We start from the raw sequence: 25,716 nt of genomic DNA on the forward strand, positions 1-25,716 counted from the left end.
ACATAGAGTTAACAAGTGGACTGCGAAGTTGCGACTTTCGAAGCGCCCCCTTAATGAACAGAGGCTAACCTGCCACGGTGGTCTAGTTGTTATGGTGCTCGACTGCTAACCTGCAGGTCGAGGGAATCTTTCATTCATTCATTCATTCATTCATTCATTCATTCATTCATTCATTCATTCTCTTTATTTCCAAAACAAAACAAAAAACATGCACTCTGGATGGTCTCCTAGGCTAAGAACTAATGAAATGGCTTGACTGGGGCTCCGGAGACCAATTACATGGCGACAAGTGACAGCTGAAAAGGTTTACAGCAAATGTACAAGTCATATCACATGTGGTAGCAAAAGAAGTTATGATACATAAACAAAGCATATAACGATACCTGTGCAAATGTAACAGGCAATGATTTTTGGGATTAATACTATTCTAACAGACAATACTATAACAGATGATCAAATTTGTTTACAGAAAAGGTAATACTACAAGTACAATAAAAAAAAGCAGCAATACAATAAAGTATACCTGGAATTCTGGCAGTAAACTACATGAAACATTAATATTGACACAATGCAATAAAAGGAAAGCATGGTAGCTTATGTACAGCAATATACAGTGAAACAGACAAGTCTATGAAATAATTGAAATGTATGAGTACATTAGTCATTCAGAAATATATTACGTAATAAGCGCAGGTTTATGTAAACGTTTATGCTTGTTTAGAGTACGTGGGAGCATAGGCGGTGAGTTTTCATTTTCCCGGAGGGGGCGGGGGCGCACTGTCTCTTCCACATTTCTCTCTCTCTCCACAAACACACGTATATACGTATAATATATATGGAGAGAGAGAGCCCGACTTCCAAATTAAATAATTTAGTACAGCTATAGTCTCTTAGGCGCCGACACAGTGATATCATTAAGATATCTAATGGGAGACTCTAGATTTATTTTTCAATTTCCACAAAAACATCAATCCACTTCGTAATGCTTGGGGGAGGGGGCTCTGCCCCCCCCCCATGAAGCTGTCCCTGGGGGGGGGGAGGGGAGCGAGCCCCCCAGCCCCCCCCCCCCCCCCGTACTCTCCGCCTATGCATGGGAGGTTATATTTCAGTGACTAGTTTATAGGCAGTGCGAAAACGTGGTACAAGCCAGTCTCCTACATTACGAGTATTGATAGCGTGACTTTTGCGTTGCAGAACAGCAGTTAATTAACTGAATAAAATGTTTAAATGCAGAACAACATATGTAAAATGATCGCAGGATGCGGAACTCATGCATATATTAGATTTTTATTATACTGTGCTTGCGAAATCCCGGCCGCATTTCGATGGAAGTGAAATGCTGGAGGCCCTTGTATTTAGATTAAAGTGCAGATTAATGAACACCTTATGGTCGAAGTTTCCGAATTATGAGGGATGCCGTAGTGGACTACGGCGTCCTTCATAATTATATCGTGGTTTTGGGACGAGAAACCCCAACAATTATTGCTACGTACAGAGGCCCGGCCTGACACTCTTCGAAGCTGCTGGCAGCTGCTCTATTTCGTAATTTAGCAGATTGCTGCTATTGGCCGCGATAGCAGACATAAATCAAGAGCGGCGTTAGGATGAGATGCGCTTCTTGCTGAGCATATAATAGCTTAAACAAAGCAGGCCGAAGTAAGCAAAAGTTTCGTTTTAAATTCTGGTATATGAATGATGCACATCCGGGAGTAGACAACCGTCGTCTGCTGAACTCGGCGCGCAGCGAACTCTCGCCGCGGCGCTGCCATTGTGCCTCGTTTGTTTCGATTAGTTTTGGATGTCATAGGTGGCGTCAAGCCTTACGAGACTCGCGCGCAGTCACCAAGTTCCAACGCCGCAGATCTCGTGCGGTCTACACCCACACTGCTTCAAACACTTCGCGCATCAGTCGGCAACTCGTCTTGTATGAAGCCCGCTATTCACCGTTGCATATTGTTTCCAAAACCACCGGCACGCTTGCCATTGCACGCTTTGTCTCATTTGCGCGCCTCGCAAACAAGGTGCCTTGCCGGACATACCTTGGTGTTTCGCTAATTCGCTTGAATATGTGCTATCTGTATTTGGCTACTATCCTTCGGTCTAGATGACGCAGGAAAATGCCAGTGCACATCAGGCACTTGCAGAGCTCGGTCAATTTCGCACACTAAAGCATTCTTGTGCTGCCTAGTTAGCACGGCCGCCACGGGGTGCTCCCACGTGCCGGCGCAGTACACAGTAGCCACACTAGCGTGTACTAAAATCACGCCGAAGGCAATCGGAGGGGCTACAGGGGGGGGGGGGGGACACAGGGTTCCTCATGCGTTCACCTAAGAAGACCCGAAGGCGAAACCCATCTTTTTCTTTTCAGTCACTCTATTGATCCTCCCCGCCCCCTCCGAGATATTTCTGCAACTAACGTGGTTTTCCACTGCATCAAGGATCGGAGGCATTGCAAGCTCTCTGCTCCGCATCTGGCTTCGCACTGCCTCCTTGATCGGCCCACCTTTGAGCAAGCGACGTTGATGTGATGACGTCACAAATTTGACGAACTGTGACGTCATGTAGTGACGTCTATACATGATATTTTGCATCAATCGTGTTGACGCCGCCGGGCGCCGATGCCACCGACGGTCACTTTCGGTGTTTGATGAGGTGTGCAGGGCTTTCGCCTTGATAAATAGGTACGTTCATGGCACATGCTGACATCTTCTTGCTCCTATCTAGAGGCGCTAGAAAAACGGCTTGGCTCTCGTAATGGGGTCTGTTACGCCTACGTGGCCGGACCGTCGCCCAGGGAGTGCAGGGCGGCGGTCGTACATCAAGGAACGCAGGTGGAAGTCCTCACTTTCAAAGCCACACAACTCAAATCAGGTGGAGGAAGTAGCCATCGCATTGGCGGCTAAATCAAAACGAATAGTTACAGACTCTCGATCGAAGAGCCTGCGAGAGCTGTCTGGCAGGGAAAATCTATTCAGAGTCAATTAAGGACCGCGATACCGCCCCAAAATTAATAATTAGACTCCAGGTCATTACGAGGGGACAGACATGCACTTACTTCCCGGGAGGCTCCCTGAAATGTCTTCCTGATACATACTGGTTTTGCGTGTAAAAACTCATTTATGCTCAGGGGCGTAGCCAGAAATTTTTTTCGGGGGGGGGGGTTCAACCATACTTCATGTATGTTCGTGCGTGCGTTTGTATGTGTGCGTGTATATATACGCAAGCAAAACTGAAAAATTTCGGGGGGGGGGGGGTTTGAACCCCCCACCCCCCCCCCCTGGCTACGCCCCTGTTTATGCTTAATTTGCTTGTTGACTCTTTACACTGAGCATTGTGTCATTTTGGTGGGTCTTGGGTTTACAGAGGGCAGGCGCTTTGTCAGGCTTTCATGCATTTTCGCAGGTACCCTAGGCAAATTGTGCCTTTTCTTTCTTTTTTTGCTTTTGCCGGAAATAAACTTCAAACTTCATAGGAGCCTCCCTATCAGGACACTGCCCTGATAGGTCTGAACGTCCCACACCCTTACACGGGTCCGAGAAATCAGAGAGAATACTACATCGAACGGCGCCATTTGTAACCAGCACCAGCGAAGGGTTTCTGGGAAACGGAAGAGCGAGTCCTGCGACGCCTATAGACAAATACGCTGCTGTGTCCAGCCGTACTGAAACATTGCGGCCCAAAAATAAGTGGGCAGTGCCAGTACTGTGGTGAAGTGGCCCACAGTTATCATATGGCTTAGGCCTGCCAACTGAACCCAAAATTAACCCCAGTCCCTAAACCCACCAAGCAAGACTGGGAGGCGACGCTGATCAATAGCTCAGAACTAGAGGAACAGCGAACTCTGGTCCAGCGGGCTCGGGCGGCGGCTTCGACCAATGACGTCCCAGTCTAGAGATGGCGATCAGCAAGTCGCAGATGAAACCTCTGGGATGGCGACCGGGTATTCATTCGCTTAAACCTATAAGAAGGCCCCGATGCGATGTCCTTATATATTACCTACCACAATCCTTATATCCTACATCCTTATAACCTACATCCTTATATTACCTACAACTTTTATTTTAATTAGGAAGCGGTGAAGCCTAGGAAGTAGGGAATGCCTCCTGGTAGATGGTCCTGGTACACTTTCGCAGAAAATACTGATAACACATCTCGATTTGTGTATTCACACAACTCCAACGCGCTGATAATTTTACATTAGGAAACATGAAAAAAAAAAGAAAAAGCTATATATAGATGCCGATTTCGCGTTTGAGCACCGATTGTGGTGCGCACAGAAATTTGAGGGCTAAGTTAAGCGTAAAAAAAGGTGCGCGTTAGAATCGTGCAAACACGGTATATCTGTAGTGATGAGTTTTTTTTTTTTTTTTCTTGTCGACAGATCTACGGGGCATCTCGGACCATACAGTACGCCCTTGTAAAGGAATTTATACATGCCAACGTTTACTGTTTTTTTTTTTTTTTTTTTTCCGACGGGAAGCCCTTCCGCAATACCCAGCCCCGTCGCTCGCTGCCGTTGACAATCGCGGCTGAGCTGATGCTATCAGCCGAAGTGCGCGCTTGACCAGAAAATGACTTGGCAGAAACTCGGCACTCGGCAGCGCGAACGAAGCGATGGCTTCGACTATCGCCGGCGTTTGCAGAGCATGCGCTGTTGCGTATGCATGTGTCAGCGACGGGGTGTGACCAACGAGACTGGAAAACTCAGTTGTGCGCGAATGGCGCGTGTGCTGTGTGCATGCTGTGGGCGATCGGCGTTGGGCTCCCGCGTGAAGTACTGGGACAACTCCTGCGGGAAAACCCCTGCGCGGACTTCTCTATTCCCTACGGTGCGGCAGGTGAGAATCTTATTCCTCAGTAACAGCTGCACTAACAGGTATTCGCATCGAACGTGATAATGGGCAACGCGAATCCGGGCAGGAACGAGTGGGTTGTACTGGTCACTGCGTTCTCGATTTTGATGGAAATTTACTTTATAGGCGCAGGTTTTGGACTCGTAACAATAATCCTAAGGTGAGTTTAATTCGTTTGGCTACTAAAGAATATGTGTTTCGGCCTACGAAAACACTTTTTCGCGAATATTTCGTAATTCCTTGTCTGTGAGCGTAATTATAGCGAAAATATTGTTAAGTTTTTGTTCGCAATATTTTTGTCCCAACATGGATCGGGTGAAGCGCAGTATCACGAGTAATATTACAAGTTTGCTCCGAAGCAATTTAAATACTGGATAGTGTGGATTCAGCACAGGACCGAGAAAGAACACTGATGCACAGTGTTAAATCCGCGCTATGGACCAAGCCGAGGAACGAATTTTGTTAAACCGAGGAAAATGTCCACATTGAAGTGAACGTTGCATTGAAAACGGGCTAGTGATGCAACGCATAATATTACGCTCATAAAGGTTATTAATGTAAGTGATTTACTTGCATGATGATGTCTCAGGTGTTATGGCTGGAAAAAAAAATTCGATCTCCATGTCTATTTCGTCGGTGGCTGTGATAGTTTCGTTTGTCCAGTGAATGAAGATTCCGGCCGAAAGCTTGCACTTGTAGTGTTTGTCACTCTGTTAGACCAACTAGCCCAACAGATTGTCCTTGTGAACGCTTAGATTTAGGTGCCGTTAGCTAAGCCGACGTGGTCAAATTCAATGCGGCTTCCACCACTATGGCGTGTCTCATCATATCGTGACTTCGGTACGTAAAACCCCAAAATTTGTTTCTTTAATTTTTTTAATTCTTTTTCTCCTAAGACACGTCGGCGCAGCTGTGCTGCGACGATCTATTTTATTACGCTCAATGGGGAGTTTGAGAATAGCTGGTACGCAAAGCTTTGCGTTAGCGTTTGTTGCTACTGCGCATGCGTCGCTATCCTTTTGCGGGCTCCCCTTAAGTGACGGAAATACCGGGCATACGCAACGAACTCCATCTTTGCGTATACGCTGTTCTAAAACTGGGGCAGTAGGGAGCCATTTGGCAGTCGGCGAAAATTGACATTCGGGCAAGGGTTGCTGCTCACATCCAGTAAACGACGCTGGCTTAACTTATCAACAGCAATCGCGTCGTTCGTACTTGTAAACCTGCTGTTGCCGGGTGTCTCGTTGCCGTCCTCCCACTCCCGTAAAACATATCGAAGTGCGATGAGAGTGATATTATTGTCACGGGGTCGTGACGTCGACGAAGACAGCAGTCGGCGTGTTCAAGGTGAAACTCTTTATTTGGCCGAACTTGTGGCTGGAAATGAAAACTCAGACTACAGCAATACACGCTTTACACTGATAGCGGTGAACTGGGCGTCGGCCGTCGGTAGACATCATCGCTGGGACGCGCCGTCTTTTATACATCGTTCATCAAACTTTCCAGTCTTATCACTGGTGGTCGCGCAAGCTCCGGAATAATCTAGACTATTCGCGTCCTGCGCGCAATCTTAACAAAATGATCTACAATCTGGAATGTTCCCAGACATTCTGGCGCTGCCCGCGCAAGACAATGATCACACGTGCAACGGACCAGTTAAAACATAGCAAAAGAATCGCGCGTGGCAATATAGCGATCATCCACTACGTGCCACTCAGATTCTTTTTTTTTTTTTTTTCAAAATTGCGACGGGCACAATGCGCTCTGTTGGAGTCTGTATAGCCATACAGCGAAGTTCCTGCACATTTCATCTAAGGCTCAGATTGTGTACTGTCTTCTCGAGATTCCGATGCCTCAATTTCGTTGTGTCTGAATGAGAAGACGGTGCGAGCGGCGCCCTATCACGCTATAGCATTCTAAACTTGAAAACGGAGGTCAAGCGTCTTCAAGTTTGCTTGAGACAATATGTAGCCAAAACACGAAAACAATTACCTTGAAATGACGTCATACTGACTCACAATTCACTCAGTAGCGCAAAAAACCACGTAAACGACGAGAGAGCAAGGCGGGACAATGCGTAGTGTTTATTGAGCGTGATCACACAAGACCGGAAGAAAGGAGGGGGGGGGGTACATGCATGCCAATCGACGCAGCGATAAGGCGGCTGACTCCATAAAAAAATAGCATTTTCTTTTATCATAAACAGATTGATGGGTGACTATCAGCTATTTTGAATCTCCGTCGCTTCATTAATTTATCTCGTGAGGTGGTCTGACCAGCTCACGAGAGAAATTGTTGAAGTTAGACAAATACAAGGGTACCGAAGAAGAACTAGTACAAGAAATCAAGCAGATACATTGGGGATACAACCAAAGAGCAATTAAGTTCGTACAAAGAAAATGATTCTCTAGACCGACCCATAATAGAGGCCGAGGTACGATCGGAACTTATGAAACTGAATACGACACCTGCCCCGGGTCCCGATGGAATCACGAACAAAACGCTTAGGAATTTAGATGATAAGTCTATCAAAGCCCTCATTGAATATATGAACGAGTGCTGAGAAAAAAGGTCAGATACCAAAACATTTGAAAACGGTAAAAATCATAATGATTCCCAAGCCAGGCAAGAAATGAAATCTTGATAACCTTAGACCTATTTCCCTGACATCATGTGTAGGAAAGTTATTAGAGCATGTCATTCTAACTCGCCTGGCAAATTATATGGAAGACAATGAGCTCTTTCCCCATACGATGGTGGGCTTCAGGGCAAAACTGTCCACACAGGACATTATGCTTAAGATTAAACATCAAATAATCGATGTAGGATTCGCAACACAGGATGCTAAGGTTATAGTCGGCTTAGATCTTAAGAAGGCCTTCCATAATACATAAGATAAAGCTATACTTGAAAATCTTCAAGAGTTAGGAGTAGGAAAAAAGAGTCTACGATTATATAAAATACTTCCTTACTGACCGGACTGCAAGGATAATACTAGGCGAGAGAGAATCCCAAGAGTTTAGTCTAGGCAGCAAAGGAACGCCGCAAGGTTCAGTCCTATCCCCCCTCCTTTTTAACGCGGCCATGATAGGTCTCCCTACAAGACTGAAGGAAATTACGGGACTCCATCATAGGCCTCTACGCGGATGACATTACCTTATGGATAGCAGGAGGTAGTGACGGACACATAGAGGAAACTTTACAAACTAGCAGTAAACATTGTAGAAGAATATGTCGCTCATAAGGGATTAGAATGCTCACCAGAAAAACTCCTTTTCTACAACCTGACATGTAGAGGTCTGAAAAGTAAGAAAGATAAACCTAATATTAAAATCTATATTGGGGACAAGGAAATACCTACGGTCGAAAGCATAAGAATTTTGGGGCTCCGAATCAGCTCGAACGGGCATGACGGAGAAACGATAAGGTTACTTGGCTCCAGTGCACAGCAATTTATGCGCCTAATCAGAAGAATTGCAAACCGGCACTATATGGTATGAAGGAAAATAATATGATAAGACTGGTACAGGCTTTTGTCATCAGTCGTATTGTATATATGTGATTGCGTACCTCGGACTGCAAGTGGCCGAGAGAGAAAAGATTGAAAGAATCATTAGACGAGTTTTCAAACAGGCGATTGGATTTCCGATAACTACCTGTAATGAGAAATTACTTGAATTAGGGCTCCACAACACGTCAGAAGAGCTTATAGAAGCTCAGAGGATCGCACAATACGAAATACTAACGCGATGTAAAACAGGCAGAAATGTACTAGAGGAACTGGGCATCAACTACACAAATCAATTTGGCTTCAAAAAAGATATCCCTTACGAGATAAGGAAATGCGTAGTAATCTTACCAATACCAAAAAACATGCATCCCGACCATCATCAGACAAGGAGAGCAGAAATAGCGAAAAATATACGTTACAACTTAAAAGATTTCCCGGAAACAACGTACGTCGACGCGACCAAATACAAAGGAAATGACAACATGACTATAGCAGTAGTGGACTACAAAGCAAATCATATACGGTCAGCGGTTCGGTAAGAACGAGCTTCGCAGAAGAGGCGGAGGAAGCAGCCATTGCACTGGCCATAGCAGCCACCTCAACTACAGTAACATCAGCGACTCGCAGACGGCAGTGAGAAATTTTGCACGAGGATGTATATAAAAAATTGCACTAAGAATATTGGCTGAACACAAATACCAGCGAACAATCGATATTATCTGGGCGCTAGCTCACTCCTCCTTGCCCGGCAATGAGGCTGCACACCAGACAGCTCGAGTAGTCACAGACCGAGCTTCTGGAGTGCCGTGTTCGAGCTGGGAGGCCGATGAGCGATTTAAAAGGATGGCCACTTACAGAGAAATCACGCAGCATTATCGGCTAAGCAGGAAAATTTATCCTCCAGCACACACATCATTGAACAAAGGACAGGCTGGCATGGCGCCTGCTTCAGACACATACGTTCCCTAGTCCGGTAACGATGAACCACTGCGCGCCGGAACTTTATTCGGACAAGTGTAAATTTTGCAATAACAGGGCGGACTTAAGCCACATGCTGTGGGCGTACCCGGAGGCTCCCATGAGGGGCGAATTCCCAGACGGGCGTGGGTGGAGGCTTCTCAGCTCCGACCCACAATTACAAGCACGCTTAGCACGGCAGGCCGAGGACGCTGCCAGGGCCCACGGGATCATGGCCGACGTCTAAGTTGGGTCCCCCCTTCTGAAAGGAGGAGGGGGATCTTTCTGCTAATTAAATGAAGTTCGTTCATCATCATTTCGGACACCACGCTTTTTCTTTCTTTTTTTGTAGCGTTAGCTACACTTGCCTAGCCGGAGCCGATTTCGCGTGGAGGGTCATGAGCCGTGATGCGCATGCGCGAGGATCAGTGATGTCACACAGCTGGGTCACACACGCGCTCTCCGACACCGCCGCGCGCGGCTCGCCGCTGCTGGTCTGCGCGTTCGGGAGGAGTGGCGTCGTAGGCGCGGCAGACACGCTGGCGCCGGCGCGCGCGCAGACTCCGCCACCGCCGCGCACGGCTCGCCGCTGCTGGTCTGCGCCGCAATCGAGAGGAGTGACGTCGTAGCCATAGACACAACAGGTGGTCTCCGTGATTAATTTTGTAGCGTTAGCTACACTGGCCTAGCCGAGCCAGTTTCGCGTGGCTCCTCAAGAGCCGTGCTGCGCATGCGCGAGGATCAGTGATGTCACACAGGTGGTGCATCGGAGCCGGCACCTCCCGCGCACTCCGCCGCTGCCACGCGCGACTCGCTGCCGCTGGTCTGCGCTTTCCAGAGGAGTGACGTCGTAGCCGAGGTAGACTTACTGGCGCCGGTGCGCGCGCACCTATTCGCCTTCGCTGTGCAGTCGCCGTCTGACACTGCGCTGGGGCCGCTTGATAGCGCCTCTGACTGCAGTTTGCAGGTGGGTAACGCCATGGAGAAGGATAGCGCAAATGCTGCTCGACGGCGCAGGAGAGCCGAGAAGCTTATTTCATCGGATCCCGAAGTTGCCTGGTAATTAGCGGTTCAGCGTACGAAGAAGCATGAACAGAAGAAGGCTAATAATCCTAGACAATCTGGAAAGCTAACAATAATCAGCGGAACCTTCGCTAACGCTACGTATATCCTGGCATAGCCGAGCTAAGCCACTGCAAATTTTTTGTCACCTTTCTCTTTTCTCCTCTACAGAGTAGCAAGTTAGAGTTCACTAAATCAGGCCGACCTCTCTGCCTTGTAAAAAAAACGGACTCTCTCTCTCTCCTACATAAAGAGTAGTGTAACACCCCTTTCCAGCAAAAATGCTTTCTGGCTACTCCCACTTCCATTCGGGTGGTTAGCTACCATAACTTGTAATTCCCAGTGGCATCGAAATATTTTCACTTGCCGCAGACGTCAAATGAATACTGTGAAAGCTTTCACTTCGATATCGCCTTTAAGGTAAAGAAAAATCGACTGATGTCTCACTGACGTTTCTTGGTTGAGGAAGTTACGTGAAGGATGGCCTAAGCTTAATCCCAATTACAGGACGGAGATCGTAGTGTGACTACATACTTCTCGGCTTAGGCAGTAAGACACTGTGATGATCGCTCGCTGAATCCACCTGGTAGCGACAGAAACTGCGACCCGTGTGAGAAATTGAAGGAGCCATGAGACCGAATTTTCCGTCGTAATCTGTGTTATGTGATTCATTATTAAATATCTTCATAAACTCGCGAGCGGCCTGAGAGTCAGGCAGCATAGGTGCACTCGCGAGTCAGTGACGTAACAAGCTGCTTGCTGTGCGACCGTCTCCTGTCCGGCGAACGATTTCGTTCCGTCTAAGCTGCGCGTGCAGTCGAACTAATGACGCTTTATTCAGCTTGGCAGCAAAATCGATCGCTTTGAAACGGCTGAAAATTTGGTAGAAGACGACTCCACACCATGCTACACATGACCTCACACACGCCATGGCAAAATGGCGGTCACCGGCTTTAGGCGGGATTTATAGCCGGCGACCTCCAGGGCTTATTTTTGCACAAAGATATTCTCTTGGAGTTCATTTTTCATATATGTATATGCACAATAGACCCTCTACTTCCACGTTTTGCTGAAAACCGCAAATTGATGGGTGAACGTGTCATGGCCCCTTTGAAGTTCCAGCATTTCCCTGACCCACAGCTTACAATCTTGAACGCAGGGGAACTTTCTGCTGATGTTTTCCGGCAATCACTCTCTCCTTTTCTACAGTTGATAAAATAGCGCATATCCTTGTACAAAAGTTGCAGAGTAGTTTCATCTCTGCATTTTTCTCTAGAGCCACGGAAAAATTATCCTGATGCCTCTCACATATCAATGACGAAACCCAGCTTCACTAAGAAATTCCCTGGTCCCCGTTGGAATCAACTGACGAACTTTGCAGGTTCGCGCTGAGAGACAAATTTTAGAATTAGTAACCTAACCAAAAAACACTGCTCAAGATGTGTGTTGCTATGTGCTTGTTTCCACTGCTTCTCAAAGGTGACAAGAATGACGTCAACATTTCTGTGCGTCAGTCGCCAGATGTTTGTTTGCCCGAGCTTCGCCATCGATGATTCGGTGGCAGCTTCAATGCAGACAATAAACAGCACAGGTATAAATGATGGACGCGTTAATATGCTTAATGATGCAGCTGCCATAGCGGTGCTCACCACATCATTCGTATTGACGTATGTTACACACTACTTTAAATCGTTAGTGCACCTGACGAATCAACACGAGAAGCAACCTGCATATTGCTGATGTTCAAACACAGTGTTCACGATAAATAGCAATATCCTGTCTACGCAGCGTACGGTGCCGACAATGAAGGTGCGTTATTGTTGGACCACTGTCGAACACTTTGCTCACAGTCTGGGCGCTATATAGACACGGCAACACTGGCTCGGGATTCTTGCGTATTCTTTTGTGGGTGTCATCAAAACATTGCCGCCGTTCTTATCGCGCAACTCAAACGAATTCTACGCGAGTTATTTGTTTACTCATTGATCTACCAACAGCAACTGTAAAAAAAAGTACTAGCTTCTAATTACTATGGAACTGTCAGCAAGAGTCGCTCGAGATCTCAATCTATCATCTTTCGGCACCTTTTTTTGGACAATAGCTTGGAAACAGAACAAACGGGAAGGACTTCGTTGAGCACACATATTCATGGCACGACAGCAAAGCGTCAACCAAGAGACAATCTCGTTTGAAACTTTTGAGCAGCGTGAGTACTGCGAAACTCAGCTGGACATATATCCATGATGAGGACTACGGATCAATAAATTAAATAGAAAGTGTTGATGATTGCTGATAACATCATGTGTCAGCAACCATCCCGCTAATGCGTCGTGAATGTGACGTTTGTGCTTCTCTCCATTGCTTCTCAAGGGTCACATGAGTGATGTCGATATTTCTGTGGTGTAGTGGCAACATGTTTAGCGACAATTCGGCGGTAGCTTCAACACAGACAAGAAGAAGCAGAAGCATATGTGATGGACGCATTATTATGCTCAATGATGTAGCTGCCATAGCGGTGCTCACCACATCGTTCGTTTTGAAGTACGTTATAAACTACTTTAAATGGTTAGCACACCTGAAGAGTGACACTCCTGTCTTATGTTAAGCAAACCGTAGGAGTCTCTTGAAATGTGACAGCTGCACTCCATCAACACGAGAAGCAACCTGCATATTGCTGATGTGCAAACATCGTGTTCACGATAAATAGGAATATCCTGTCTACGCAGCGTACGCTGCCGAAAATGAAGGTGCGTTATTGCTGGATCACTGTCGCACACTTTTCTCACTGTCTGGGCGTGATATAGACACGGCAACACTGGCTCGATTTTTGTGCGTTTTCTTCTGAAGATGCAAAGATCGCTGATCCCAGCAGCAATGGTGAACTTCAGCATTACTTCACGAGAGATGCTGATATTGGCCTCGAGGAGTTACGGAGTCGCCCTCTATCGGACGCGCCTCGATTGCGTGCTAGGCAGGATCAGGGTTGCCAGGTTTGGCTACTTTGCGCCAATTTGGCTACTTTTTCAGGCCGGTGGCGGCAGGAAAAGTGTGTTGGCTACTTGGCTACTTTTTGGCTAGTTTCTTGTTGCCTCAATTTGAACCAAATTATCAATAGCTTGTGACGTCGCAGCCGCTGGCGTTCGAGTATGCGGTGTCAAGACATGGTTATCAAGGCGTGTTACAAGCTCCCGAAATTGAATTTGGCGCTCGCATTATACAAAAGAAAAGTCTTATGCATAAGTGGCTGGGACTTGGGATAAAACTGTTGCATGGCGTCTCATTTCGCAGACCACCTATTGCTGAACGCGACTTTAAAATAATTGAAAGTGAACAGGACAACCGAAAGCGCTCCGCATCCAAGGTGCTATGCACTTGTCGACATTAGAAATCGGATATCTGACGAACTGCTTGTGTCGTTTCCAAGAATTAGGGGCGGACTGCGACTCGAGAATATTATTTACTCGAACTTCGTCATCACGCGAGAAACGATTGCCGAAGTGAGTGCAATGTATGCTTCAATTACGGAAACTGACTTTGTGAACACCTATGCAGCACTAATTTTTATTGTCGGTGGTACTTGTAGCCCTTTCAAGAAAAGTCACGCAAGGCGCGCGAAGAGGACGTCATTTCTGCAACAGCGTAAGAAACTTCATCAGCCGGCTCGAAATGATTGCTAAAGTCAACAATTTATGCTTTATTCTCAGAAATTATGATTTTGAAGGGTTTCTGGTGTACTTCTTTACGTTTCCACCAAAAGGCTACTGAATTTAGTCATTTGAATAACAAGGTCGCAGTCGTTTTCACACACGTGTGGCTACTTTTGGCTACTTTTAGTGTCCTTGGCTCAAATTGGCTACTTTCTGGCTAGTTTTTCCGACTTATTGGCTATTTTTTGTCTTTTCGACCTGGCAACCCTGGGCAGATACCACCGGCGCGCTCCCCATAGGTTTTGCTGTCGGCGCTCTACAGAAACACCTCGCGGAAGCCCTCCCAGAGCATTTCTGTCAGTACTTTCGAAATGAACTGTGTTCTTTACTGTCAAAATAATCACTTTCGACGAACTGAAAGCACAAGATAGTGTACAGTCGCTGTCTCTGCAGAAAACCGAGCACCCGCTTCACGCTGTCACCGCGTTGGAGACCCCTGAACCGGCTTCTTGCGTGAAAGGTAGTCACTCGCTGAGTGCAAACTATGTGAAATATCTCGTTAGAGTAGACTGCCTGTATAACCAAACGGAGCATAACAGAAAGAAGCCTCAAGCTAGCGATGGCACGGGTTGGCGACGACTGACGGTGCCTCTGCATGTATGAGCGTCTGCATGTACTTTCGTACTGATGGTTTCGCTTTTGCTACGAGTGCGTTTTGGCACCGCGCTGTGAACTTTAGGCCGCAAAATATGAGAATTTGTGAGTAAACAAACAACTACTGTTACGCGGACGCTATCAGAGCAGTTCAAAAACAATTTCCTTACAACTGCGGCTTCGGTGCGCATGGCAACTTTGTGATATGCCGTCCCGACGATTCAGTGTTTTTTTTTCTTTTTCGGTCTAAATTCGGGTACGTTTCAATGTCATTTGACAAGTTGTCTCGCACTGCGTATTGATCGGTCTTCTCAGCGGGCAAATGCCGCTGCTTCTGTTTCTTTATTCAGCGCATTCGTTTCGTTTGGTGCTCACACAAAACGTGAGCAAATGCGGCGCCTTTCTTTAATGCTCCTTAATTATCGTTCCGTTTGCATTCCAGTGAGCTTGCCGCTCTCTGTCATCAACAAATTCATAGACCAAAGCTTCACCACTTCGAGATTGCTGGTGGAAGAAGAACCAGTCTACGAGACCGAGCATGTAGTAGCATGCGAGGCCTAGGAAAAGAAAGAAAATACAGTAACGTTTGCGGACTTGTTCTGCAAACGTCGGCTGTGAACTAGGACCCACATGAACTTGAAATAGCGGTGAATAAAATAGAAGTTATTGCAGCAACCAACAGCCGCAAAACAGGATAGTAGTTATTTGGCATGTACCCCAGCAATTTTGGCAGCAGTGTCGTGTCTAACGCCAACAGGGTGGCATCTTTCCCACGTAAATAAATGAGGCTCCAAGAAAATACATGGGGTTGGCCGGTGGGCCGATCATCGGTGGGCCGATCACGGAGGCAATTCAAAATTTATGTAGCTTATGAAGCAATGCATGCCTCATCAAATGGGAAGGTTGCCCGTCGGCGTCCCGCGTCGGTGACGCAAAAAATAATCATCACGTGATGGTGTCACCATATGAAGTCATCATGACGTCACAGATCGCCAAAATATGTAGCGTCATTATGACATCACGTAATGTGACGTCACATGATGACGTATTCACACGTCATGGTCGATTTGCATTGCCTCCGTGATCCGCGTTAGGTGCAGAACGCTTTTGGAGGGGGCCGCGGGAGAATCAGTACATCGACTGGCAAGAAGAAGATGGCTTTCGCCTGCTAGTCATCCTTAACGAATGCATAAGGGACCCCGTGCGTTTTTCAATTCAACGTATCTAAACAATGACTTGCGCATCTGCAGCCGATTTTGTGGACGCTGAGCACGGGGCCGAAGATCAAGAGGTCGCATCGGAGGGTTCTGAGATGGCATCGCACGTGGTAAAAGGTAGCGCTTTTACCATTCTGTGCAGATAAGCATCATTTGCCGGCGGGAAGCGCGCGCGAGCCATCGTCTCAGTGCGCGCTGTCTGCTACTCACCGAACATCGCAGGACCGACGCAGTAGCAAAGGTTTTCGTCGCGGAAGTGCTTGTTGCACACAAGACTCGTAGCGGATGGCTACTTGCCGGTTCTTAGCTTTACAACCCATGCTTCAGGCTGTTTCTTGTCCCGCGGTTACCAGTGCAGGCTGACACTGGGCTCCTTTGCGTAAGCGCGGCACTGCGGCACCGAGCGGTAGAGCCCCATGTTCGTCGCCTTCGGAGGCAGCCACTCTATTACAATGGTTTCAATTGAGTAGAAAATGAGAGAAAACTTTCGAATTTGAACAGACCGCAGCGCATGTGGGACTTGAAACTCGTTTTCAAAGCACGCGGCAGTGCTCCACAAGCAGCCGACGCGGCCGCTGAGACCTCGTGATCCTGCCAAGCACGTCACGCCGAACGGTGGCGCCGGCGTTTCCAGTGGTGGGCCTCGAGGCCAATAGGCGCCAATCAGGACGAACTTCCTTCCTCGTTCGTGTTGTTCAAGAATTGCGAACGGAGCTCGTTGTCCGGGAGGATCCACGTTGTTATCTTCCTACCAGTGCGTCGAGAGCACAACGTGTGCTCTTCTTTCTATTGCTTCTCGAGGTACACGAGAATAATATAAGTAGTTCTAGGTGAAGGCGACAATGCCTTTTCTTCCTTGAGCTCCTCTAGCGCTGCTTTTATGTTAGCTTCAATGCTGACAACAAGAAATATAAACATTAGTGATGGAGCCGTGGCCGACATAACAGCTCAGACGTCAAGACTGCTACAAGCTGAACTGACACGCCAGATATGGGTCGTTAGCGGACGTGAGGTGCATGTCCCCTTACCTCACACACCGTATTTCAGCAGTCTATCTAAATGTGACAGTGGCAGTCAGTTAACAGAAGCAGGAACTTGCTTCAAGTTACCGCTAGCGAAACACCAGCGTTCAGAGGAAAACATTACTTTTGTCAGTGCACACCCAGCGCTGGCACACCATACGATGGTCAGAATACTCAGAATGCTTATGGGTATGTTTAGTCTCGGTCGGCTTGACGCGTTGGCTCCACGAAAAATGAAAACACCAGCACTATTTCGCGATGACTGCGCTATCAATTGTTCAAGTATTCCTAATTGGCTACCGTCATTTGCGCGTCATAAACGAGCTGATACGGGCGTTCGCGAATTGAGCTCGTTGTTTACTCATCCGTACAGCAACAACAAACGTAAGAAGTAGCTTTTCATAATTATAAAACATTCGCCATGTGTCAGATTGAGCCCACTGGATCTTGCTTGCTGTTGATGCTTTCTGCGCTCACTAATGCGTAAACAAAACAACCGGGAGGTGTTTGGATGCCTACACAAGTATTGTCGGCACGGCAACGAAATGTCGACTGGTAGAGAGGCTCATTTGGTGCTTTCATCAACGACATGAATGCCCTGAAAGGCGCTTATTCTACACACTGCAACCATGGCAACGACTAGGGATCGCTAGGTGATCCGTAGTCCCTAACGGTGATGCCTAACGGCGCTAGTAGTACACAAGTCCACGGGCTTCTGTGTTCACTCTCAAAGAGAATTCAACTGTACATTTGGATGCGTCCCGCTCACCACCTATCCACATTAACGCGTCGACGGTGCTGCCACCTGCAGTTCCGATCTCGCGGCGAATAGTGTTGGCTAGTAAACCGAACGTACGTCTGGTTATTCTACCAGTCTTTTCTTCTTTCCTCCTCTCTCTCCATTCGCGTTGTTACGACCTTCCTAGCAGCCTCGATCACTCGCGAAGAGGAGGTACCGCTCCGAAGAGTTCGCGAGCGTGCGTCTTCGACGCCCTCAATCCGCGGCGAGGTGTATTCTTACATTGACACCGGATTGAACTGCTCGGTTTGTCCTGAACTGCGGGAAGCCGCCTTACGTCATTCCATACGGGCGTGCCCTGGGCGACAAACTGTTTGTCACTTGCGGAACTTGGCAGAACAGGCCACCAGAGCTAAAGAAGAGTACTTAGATCCAAACCAGAGTTTTAAAGGAGTACTGACAGGATTTTGAGGCATCGCAAAAGGGACATTTTTTTGTTTTCTTGGTATGCAGTGTCAACGCTGTCCACACACCGGAGTCAGAGAACACGCATGAAATATTTAAATTTGACTTTGAAGTTTTCGTCGCTGAGCATCTGCAAGCCAGCCCCACTGCAACGGACATTATACCGACGAGTAAAGACAGTTCCCCCGAGTTTGCGAGTTCTGCGTGCTGAATGCAGCCTAAATCGTAGATACCACTGTCAGGGTCACTGGGCAATTATGGTTGTTTATGTGCACCACGAGCAGATGACGGATTTGCCGCTATAGTACGTCGCGAGTTTCTGTATCCCCGTGACGTCACACTGCTGTGAAACGTCACTGAGAAGCCGCCCCCTCGATATCGAAACGGAAAGTGTCTTTTTAATGTAGCGGTAATTAAAATATATGCGATGCATTCCCAGGCAGCACAATATTCGTTTTAGGTTTCTCGACACGAGTATTTTTATTCAGAGCGACAATCCGAAAATTTTTAAAATTCGTGTCAGTACTCCTTTAACGCAGGACGCTGAACTGCATATAGGTGCGAGGCGTGTATTGACGCCGTAAGGCAACCATCAAAAAGCAAAGCCTTCAGTGTACCTTGATTTAGGCGGATGTTGAAGAGCGCAAAACGTTGAAGAGCAAAATTAGTCTGGTATGCCACATCACGGCGTGCCTCGAGCGTAATCACATGGTTGTTTTAGCACGTAATAGGCCATGATTTCTGCCATCGACAGACACGCCAGCGCTAAGTTTGACGTATTCGCAATTTGATGCGTGCCAGTCCCGTTTAATCTCCCTCATCGGAAGTAGGTAATGTTTTATTAAGAAAGGAAATTGGCGAAGCTTGTACTAAGCCGCGCAACGCTTGACATAGGAAACTGGACGATTCTGGTCATTCGTGCGACGGATTTGATCGGCTCGTTTTGTCTCTGCTTCAGCCGCGTTCGTCCCCAGCGCCCGGTCGCTTTTACTCGCGCCTGGTACATACGCGCAAGGAGATCATTATTGATTTGGACTTCATGCGGAGCATGACGGCTACGGCAATATAACCCGCCGAGAATGTCCTTATAATTGCTATCGTAATAAAAGAAAATAAACACTGCAAACCTTACTTGATTGACGTTGTTTTTGCCAGTCGAGGCCAGTTTGGTCATCTGGCGATAACTGCACACGCGAGCCGCGATTTAGCAGCGACAAAATTGGCGAAGCTTGCACGAAGCACTAAACCGCGCAAGCCTTGAAAGAACGAAAGTGGGCGATTCTGAAGACTAATCTGATTGCTTCTATAGGTTGTGTCTAGGCCTTAGCTAGGTGATGAGGGTTCTTTCTAGGCTGCTTCTCGGTCGTTTCTAGTCTTTAGCTAGGTGATGCCAGGTTGTTTCTACGTTGATCCTCAGCTCAGAGAGGTTCGAGTTAAACCACAGACAGTCACAGACACGACACCTAATGCTTCACTTAATAAGGCACTCTCTAAGGCAGTTCAGTGCCTTTTCGTCGCGTTTTGCCCCTCTCACATTCCTGAATTCAAAAAAATTTCCCCTTTGGCCCACGGCCCCAAATGAACTAAACTTTTGGTGGCGTGTAGCTAGTAGTATAAAGTAACAATATAAATACTTCCATTATTGTACTGATGCCGGAGTAGCTTCATGCACGAAATCCGAAAATTTGGCCGAGCAGAATTTCGCCCCTTTTTGGCGAGTCACGAACACACTGACATAAGCCGCGCAATTTTTCCCGCGCGAAGGCTGTGAGCAATCATCAACATTTACACGCAAAATGTCGAAAACTACCGGCAACAATCACTGAAGTAGAGAAAGGAAGAAAATTTACTTCTTGTATTAGCTATAGAGGGCGGCAAAGTAAAAAATGTCGCGTTTTGACCCGTGTCTCATTTCGTCCCGCCTTACCCTACACTGCAGCGTAGAATAAACAGTTCTGCCGCTCTAGCAGTTCAAAGAATTGTGCGATTTATGTAGAGAATATTGACGCAAGTGGGGCCGCGTAGATTTCTGGTAATGCGCCAGCGCTCTTGTAGCTACATTTGACGCACTGCACACTCCCCGAAGAACCTAATAATTCGTGGGCATTAAAAGCGCACGGTTTGTGCGCCAAGCAGCCCAGAACGAACGAAGCCCTGGGAGTCCGACGTTGTAACTGTAGTTGCCTCAAATTTTAACAAAAGTACGTGTAAATTCAAGCGAAGGACTGCTCGAACTATATTCGTGACATGAAAAGCGGCAATATGATTTGTGATAACATAAGGTACTAACGATTAAAAGTAGTGTTCAATGGTCTTATTTGCAGAAACTATTGGCAGTAGGCGGCCTCGGCATTTGCTGTATACGGGGAGTGAAGTATCATTCCTTGAGCAACGTACTCTCTGGCGTCATTCTTTTCGGCATGCTTAGAAACCCGTATTGCTTGACCGCTGAATGAGTTGCAAAAGCGATTCCATTGATAAGGCCGCAGTGTCGAAATTAAACATAACGCCGAAATTGAAAGCAGAATGAATCCAAGCTCGCCAATAGCATCTGCAAAAATCTCGGGCACAATTCTTGAAGCCTTGCAGTTAGTACGTTTACGATAGCTTCTCGCCCTTTAAATATTCGCATTCGCTAATGACATCTCCAGCATCGAGATCGGCTGCAAATTTTCTCTCACGTAGGCTTCGGGTGCAGGGTAAACAATCGGCACTTAAATGGCAGAAGTCGCATATGAGTTCACGCGAAGCTTTGTGTGGGCGGGCCCTGACATTTGACTGCTCATTTCTTCATTGAAAAATGCCAGGCCTGCGCGGAAGACGCAGCGACGTCACAGCGAAAGCTGGAGGAGTGGCCCCATGTAAACTATCTTGGGGAAACTACGGCAAGTGCAGTTGCGAGGCACCCACTACGCCATGAATCATAATTTTGCGAAGTATAGGAAATATCAACTATGATACTATTCATCATACTGCGGGAGAAGCGAAGTACCCACTACACGTCTCTAATGCATTATGTGCACTTTGTTGACGTTGTGGCTGATAACAATGAAGAAATATGGTTGAGCCCTTTGTTATGGGCGGGTAGCTTTAAACCACCCACTCGTTACGCATTTCGCATTGCGTTACGCCTGTTGTTATTGTACTATTGTACCACGGCTATATTAGATCTGTTAACGTGACTCCTGCCCGACATGACGCCTGTATAGGGCCTTTTTGAGAAGCAGTTTTAAGCACCGGAGTGGCTCTTTGGCAGAATACTCGACTGCCACGTTGAGGGCCCGTGTTCAAATCTTACTCGATCCTAGATTTCTTTCTTTTTTTTATGGCGCGTGATAGCGGTCACGGACACCGGCGGCGGCGGACAACCATGGAACTAATACCGGCTTTTGTTGTGATATCATATAACAGCTTTCGCTGTAAAACGATACTTCCAGCATTCTCAGCGCTACAATTGAGGCATATATATAGATGTGCGGCTTAATTGCCACATATTCCCATAGACTGCCGATGCCTTGCGTTCTCAGCGAGTAACTACGTCGCCCGCATACGCGGGCCTGGGGAACCGCTTTGTCACCCGTCGCCATTACAAATTTAAGACAAATCTCGAATCCCTATCCTCCTATCGCTGTTTTATTTCTGCGATGGTTCTCGGCACAGTCTGTATTAAATGCGAAGGATTTCTTAGCCAACCAAATATACCTTCACCATTTGTCTATCTATGGACGTCCGCGACTGAACTGAACTGGACAAAACCTAATTTAGAATCTGCAGATTGGCGGCCCGGCATTGGGCGCCCGGGCGATCGCGACAAGGTTTAGCGTTGCCGCCGCTTCCCAACCCTGTTGGATGGCCCAAACTTGGTCTTCTAATTCTGAGATAGCCAAAGCGTCCCGCCAACGCGCCTCAAGGAGGACGGGTTTTTGTGCTCGAAAAGCTCGGGATAGGTCCGAATGAGTATAGGTATGGCGCTGACCTGGCGCCCCCGTCGGACGATTACAGGAGGGGGACGATAGTCCCCCTTCCCCCTGTCCCCCCTTTTCGCACGCCTACGTCCCCTCGCGCAGCTCTTCTGCCTGCAGACAACCCCTTGTCTCAGCTGGATCCCCACGGGCTCGCTCTTGAACGTTGACCCTTCTCTTGAAAGTCGGGATCAACTGCCTCGTGCTAGCCAGCTGATGGCCCAGGCGCTAAGCGTGCACGCGGCCATTGTGTATGGTGGTACTTCTCAGGCAAGCAGTTTTGTGGAGTCTTGCAATGAGACTAGTCTACTGGACCTGGCGGGACGTTGTCTCGGCGAATGCCATTAACCTTGTGTCTGGCGCTCGCTTCGTTGTTAACACACTTCGACGAGATTTGGGGGTCGGCGGGTCGCGGGGGGTCAGTAGGGTCGTAGCATTACGAAGCAGTCAGGCAACGCCTCGATCGCACCGTCTGTTATCCATGCTAAAGAGATTTTCAGGGTGTCAATCTATATCGGGACGTATTTGCGTGCAAAACAGGGGCCTTTTATTGAGCTAGAGCTCTCAATTCAGCATTTTTGGGATATCGTTGGGCATGGTGTCACGCCGCCCTTGTTACATCATTGTGATCAATCCAAATGGACCGCGTTACCCTTTTGCAGGCCTGTTTACGAAGCAAAACTGCTGACAAGAGTCTAAGAAGAATCGAACGCGGTCAGGTTTTGAAGTCCTACGACACCATCTGGTCCTTCTTTATTCCCACGCACAGGCTGAAGTTTAGGCGGTCTACAGCACGCCTCCATACATCCCTCAATACCTTCGGACTCCAGTCGTGTGACGTTACAACTCTGGGGTTCGAGCATGGCTGGTAGTACTCCTTGTGTTCGTTGGAGAAGCCATCCAAACGCAAACGACTTACTTGAGCTCTCTCTGCAACGATTGCGGTCAAGTAGATGTCTTCGAGAGGGAAGAAGCACTCGTCGTGGGTGACGTCATCTAGCGCGGAAATGGCGTCACCAGAAATTAGATACGCCGTGCCCGAGAGGAAGTCCGGATAGGCATCGGACGCATATGCCTCTTTAGACACGTACCACTTGGAAGCTACGTTACGATGGGGTCTTGCATTACGATAGAGGTAGCCCCACATAGAATGCTTGATTCCTACCAGACTGTTCACGACGACAGCGAGGTCCCACACACCGAGGAGCATGTCGTCGTCGATCTTGAGCACGAACTCAGTCTCCGAACACTTCTCTCGAGCCCAACGAATAATCATTGCAGTCTTGTAGGTGAGGTTCTCGTAGCTGTCGACGAAGTCTCCCTGGACGACATCACCGTAAGTCTCGTGTTCCGCCAACACCTTCCCCTGTACTTTCTGGTCCGGCGTCAGTCCCAGCAGGAAGACTACGATGAAGCCCATCTTCAGAGCCGTGCCTCCCCAGGTATCCCGTATCGCAGCCCGACTTTCGAAGTTGTCAGCGCTCGAAACAACGCCGATGAGCACGGAGGTTCTGTTGGCGGTTCGTTCACAAGACTTCGCTACTTGCGTCAGGTATTGAAACGTTACCGCCCTATTTCCGACACCGCATCTGGTCGGTGAAGAGCGGATAGAAATTTCATATTTGGAAACGTGGATGAACATAATGAGAAGAAAAAATAGAAGCACTATTGCTATAGAACGCTTTAGTGTTAGAACAGCCGTAGCTTTCATGACGAGATGCACGTACTTACGAGGAAAGCAGTGATAAAGCTCCGCTAGCTGGGTTAATCTGTGTGACGTTGCTATTTCGTTAGCGTCACACGAAGCGTCAGCACTCTCGTATGTTGTATAAAGCAAGTGCAGCCTATTAACGTCGACACCGTTTGCCATTCTATTGTTTGAGTCTGCTGGGTTCTCCTGTTGACCCACGTGAATACTTAAGCAACTTTTTTTTTCTGTCAATAAACTTTTATTTGAAATAAAAGTGCTCGAAATGCCTGGCTAGCTTGACGTCAAACTCTTCTCCGGAAACGTAAAGACGTTTGTTTTGCGGAATTCAGCAGTTTTATGGTGAAAATTAATGTTTTTATTTTTTTGTGAACCTTCAAAGCACAATTCATGTTTCCAGTCATATAAATATCTAAATGTGGCTGCCGCAGTGTCTAAAAACGAGCTGCACGATGGTGTGGTTGTTTGCCTGAGGTCTGAATGAGCAACGAAATGTTGCGTTTAATATTTGAAAACAGTTGCGGCAAGCTCGTGACATCTTGTGTTGAGGGCACATGCTACCACAGCAGACTATCCATGGAGCCTTTTTAAAGACGATAGTCTTTCTTGGGGAAATTAAACGCAGAAACTTTGGTCTGTCTGTCTGTCTTTCTGTATGTCTGTCTGTCACCCGATTCAACCACCCGGTAAAGTTTAACCACTTTCTGAACGCCCAGCCATCTTGAACTCGTACGGCCGTTCATACTTGTGAACGTTGCCGATAAAAAAGCAAATATTACGCACATCTGAGGCGCAACATCAATACGTAAGTATTAGGGGGTGTGTTTCCTCTACTAGAAAATACATAGATAAGTAATTATAAAGACCCTAATGTTTCTCAGGCTGCGCTGAAAATGCTAGTGTTTCTTATGCTGCGCTGAAAATGCGAAGCTATGAGCCAGATGCCGCGGTAGAACATAGGGGAGGATGACTCGTGTAGTACGGCCGGCACAAGACTATCGTCTTTCGACGACATTTGGAGCGAAGCACGCAGATACGCGGCCAATTTTCTTCTGTTCCAGCTACGCCATTGATGCCGATAGGTACCACTCAGCGCAACAAGATTTTTGTTGTGCTAGATTAATGTGTCGGTGTCAGTACACGTCTCACACACCTAAATGCAGTTCAGCATCCTGCGTAAAGCCAGACGAGGTATACTGTGAGTATACCTCGTCTGAGTACTGTACTGTACAGTACAGTACTCAGACCGTGAGTACTGTACTGTAGCTCTGGCGGCCTGGTGTGCTTAAGTCCCGTAAGTCGCTTCGACGAGCCCTTTCTAGTCCGGGGCATGCCCGTAGGAGATGACGCAGCGCGGCTTCCCGCAGTGCTTCAGTTCAAAATGAGCCGCTCAACCCGGTGTTGATGTAGGCCCACTTTGTCGTGGATTGACGGTGTGACAGAGCAGTGTAGGAGACGCACTCACGCGAACTATCCTGAGCAATTCCTCTTAGCGAGTGAGGCTACTAGCAAGGTCCTAACCATGCGAATATTGTGAAAGAGATAGAGAGAAATAAGAAAAGACGGAAAGAAAAACCCGAAGCACATCCGGTTACCTACCTTGCACTAGTGGAAGCAATGAACGGTAAAAAGAGATTTTAATAGAAGAGATGTAGGCTACAGGACAACAGGAAAGATAGACTACAGGAGGTCGCAGAGGCCTGTCGACTTAGATACATTGCCAACGCATTTGTTTTGCGTCTGCGCCATCGACGTACATGGCCATGGTTCTGGAATCTTGGCTGATACGGTCACAAGTCCACGCTTATACGGTCCCAAGTTCAGCCGGGTTAGTAACGTCCGCAGTGGGTTTGGTACCGTCCAGATAGGCGGAAACGATACGTTGCATTTGGAGCGGGAACAAAAGAGTGGTAAATGTC

General features: G+C 47.5%; 1 protein-coding gene across 1 annotated transcript; it reads right to left on the reverse strand.

Moving 5' to 3' along the window:
* Positions 1 to 174: 174 nt before the first annotated feature.
* Positions 175 to 23,857, reverse strand: LOC119405248 (beta-1,3-galactosyltransferase 5-like). Its single transcript, XM_037672058.2, has 2 exons — positions 23,009 to 23,857; positions 175 to 296 (listed from the first exon to the last, which is right to left on the reverse strand). Exons 1-2 carry the CDS (start codon positions 23,798 to 23,800, stop codon positions 276 to 278), a joined length of 813 nt encoding a protein of 270 aa, XP_037527986.1. The 5' UTR covers positions 23,801 to 23,857; the 3' UTR covers positions 175 to 275.
* Between the last annotated feature and the right edge of the window lie 1,859 nt (positions 23,858 to 25,716).

Source organism: Rhipicephalus sanguineus, chromosome 9 (genome assembly GCF_013339695.2).
Source record: "Rhipicephalus sanguineus isolate Rsan-2018 chromosome 9, BIME_Rsan_1.4, whole genome shotgun sequence".
NCBI classification, from domain to species: domain Eukaryota; kingdom Metazoa; phylum Arthropoda; class Arachnida; order Ixodida; family Ixodidae; genus Rhipicephalus; species Rhipicephalus sanguineus.

What these genes read in the sequence shown, in the direction of transcription:
- LOC119405248 (XM_037672058.2), bottom strand. Translation starts at nt 23,800, where the DNA reads ATGAAAGCTACGGCTGTTCTAACACTAAAGCGTTCTATAGCAATAGTG. An exon ending in TCGTTGCAGAGAGAGCTCAA is followed by an intron (nt 297 to 23,008) that starts GTAAGTCGTTTG and finishes AAACCTTTTCAG; the next exon opens with CTGTCACTTGTCGCCATGTA.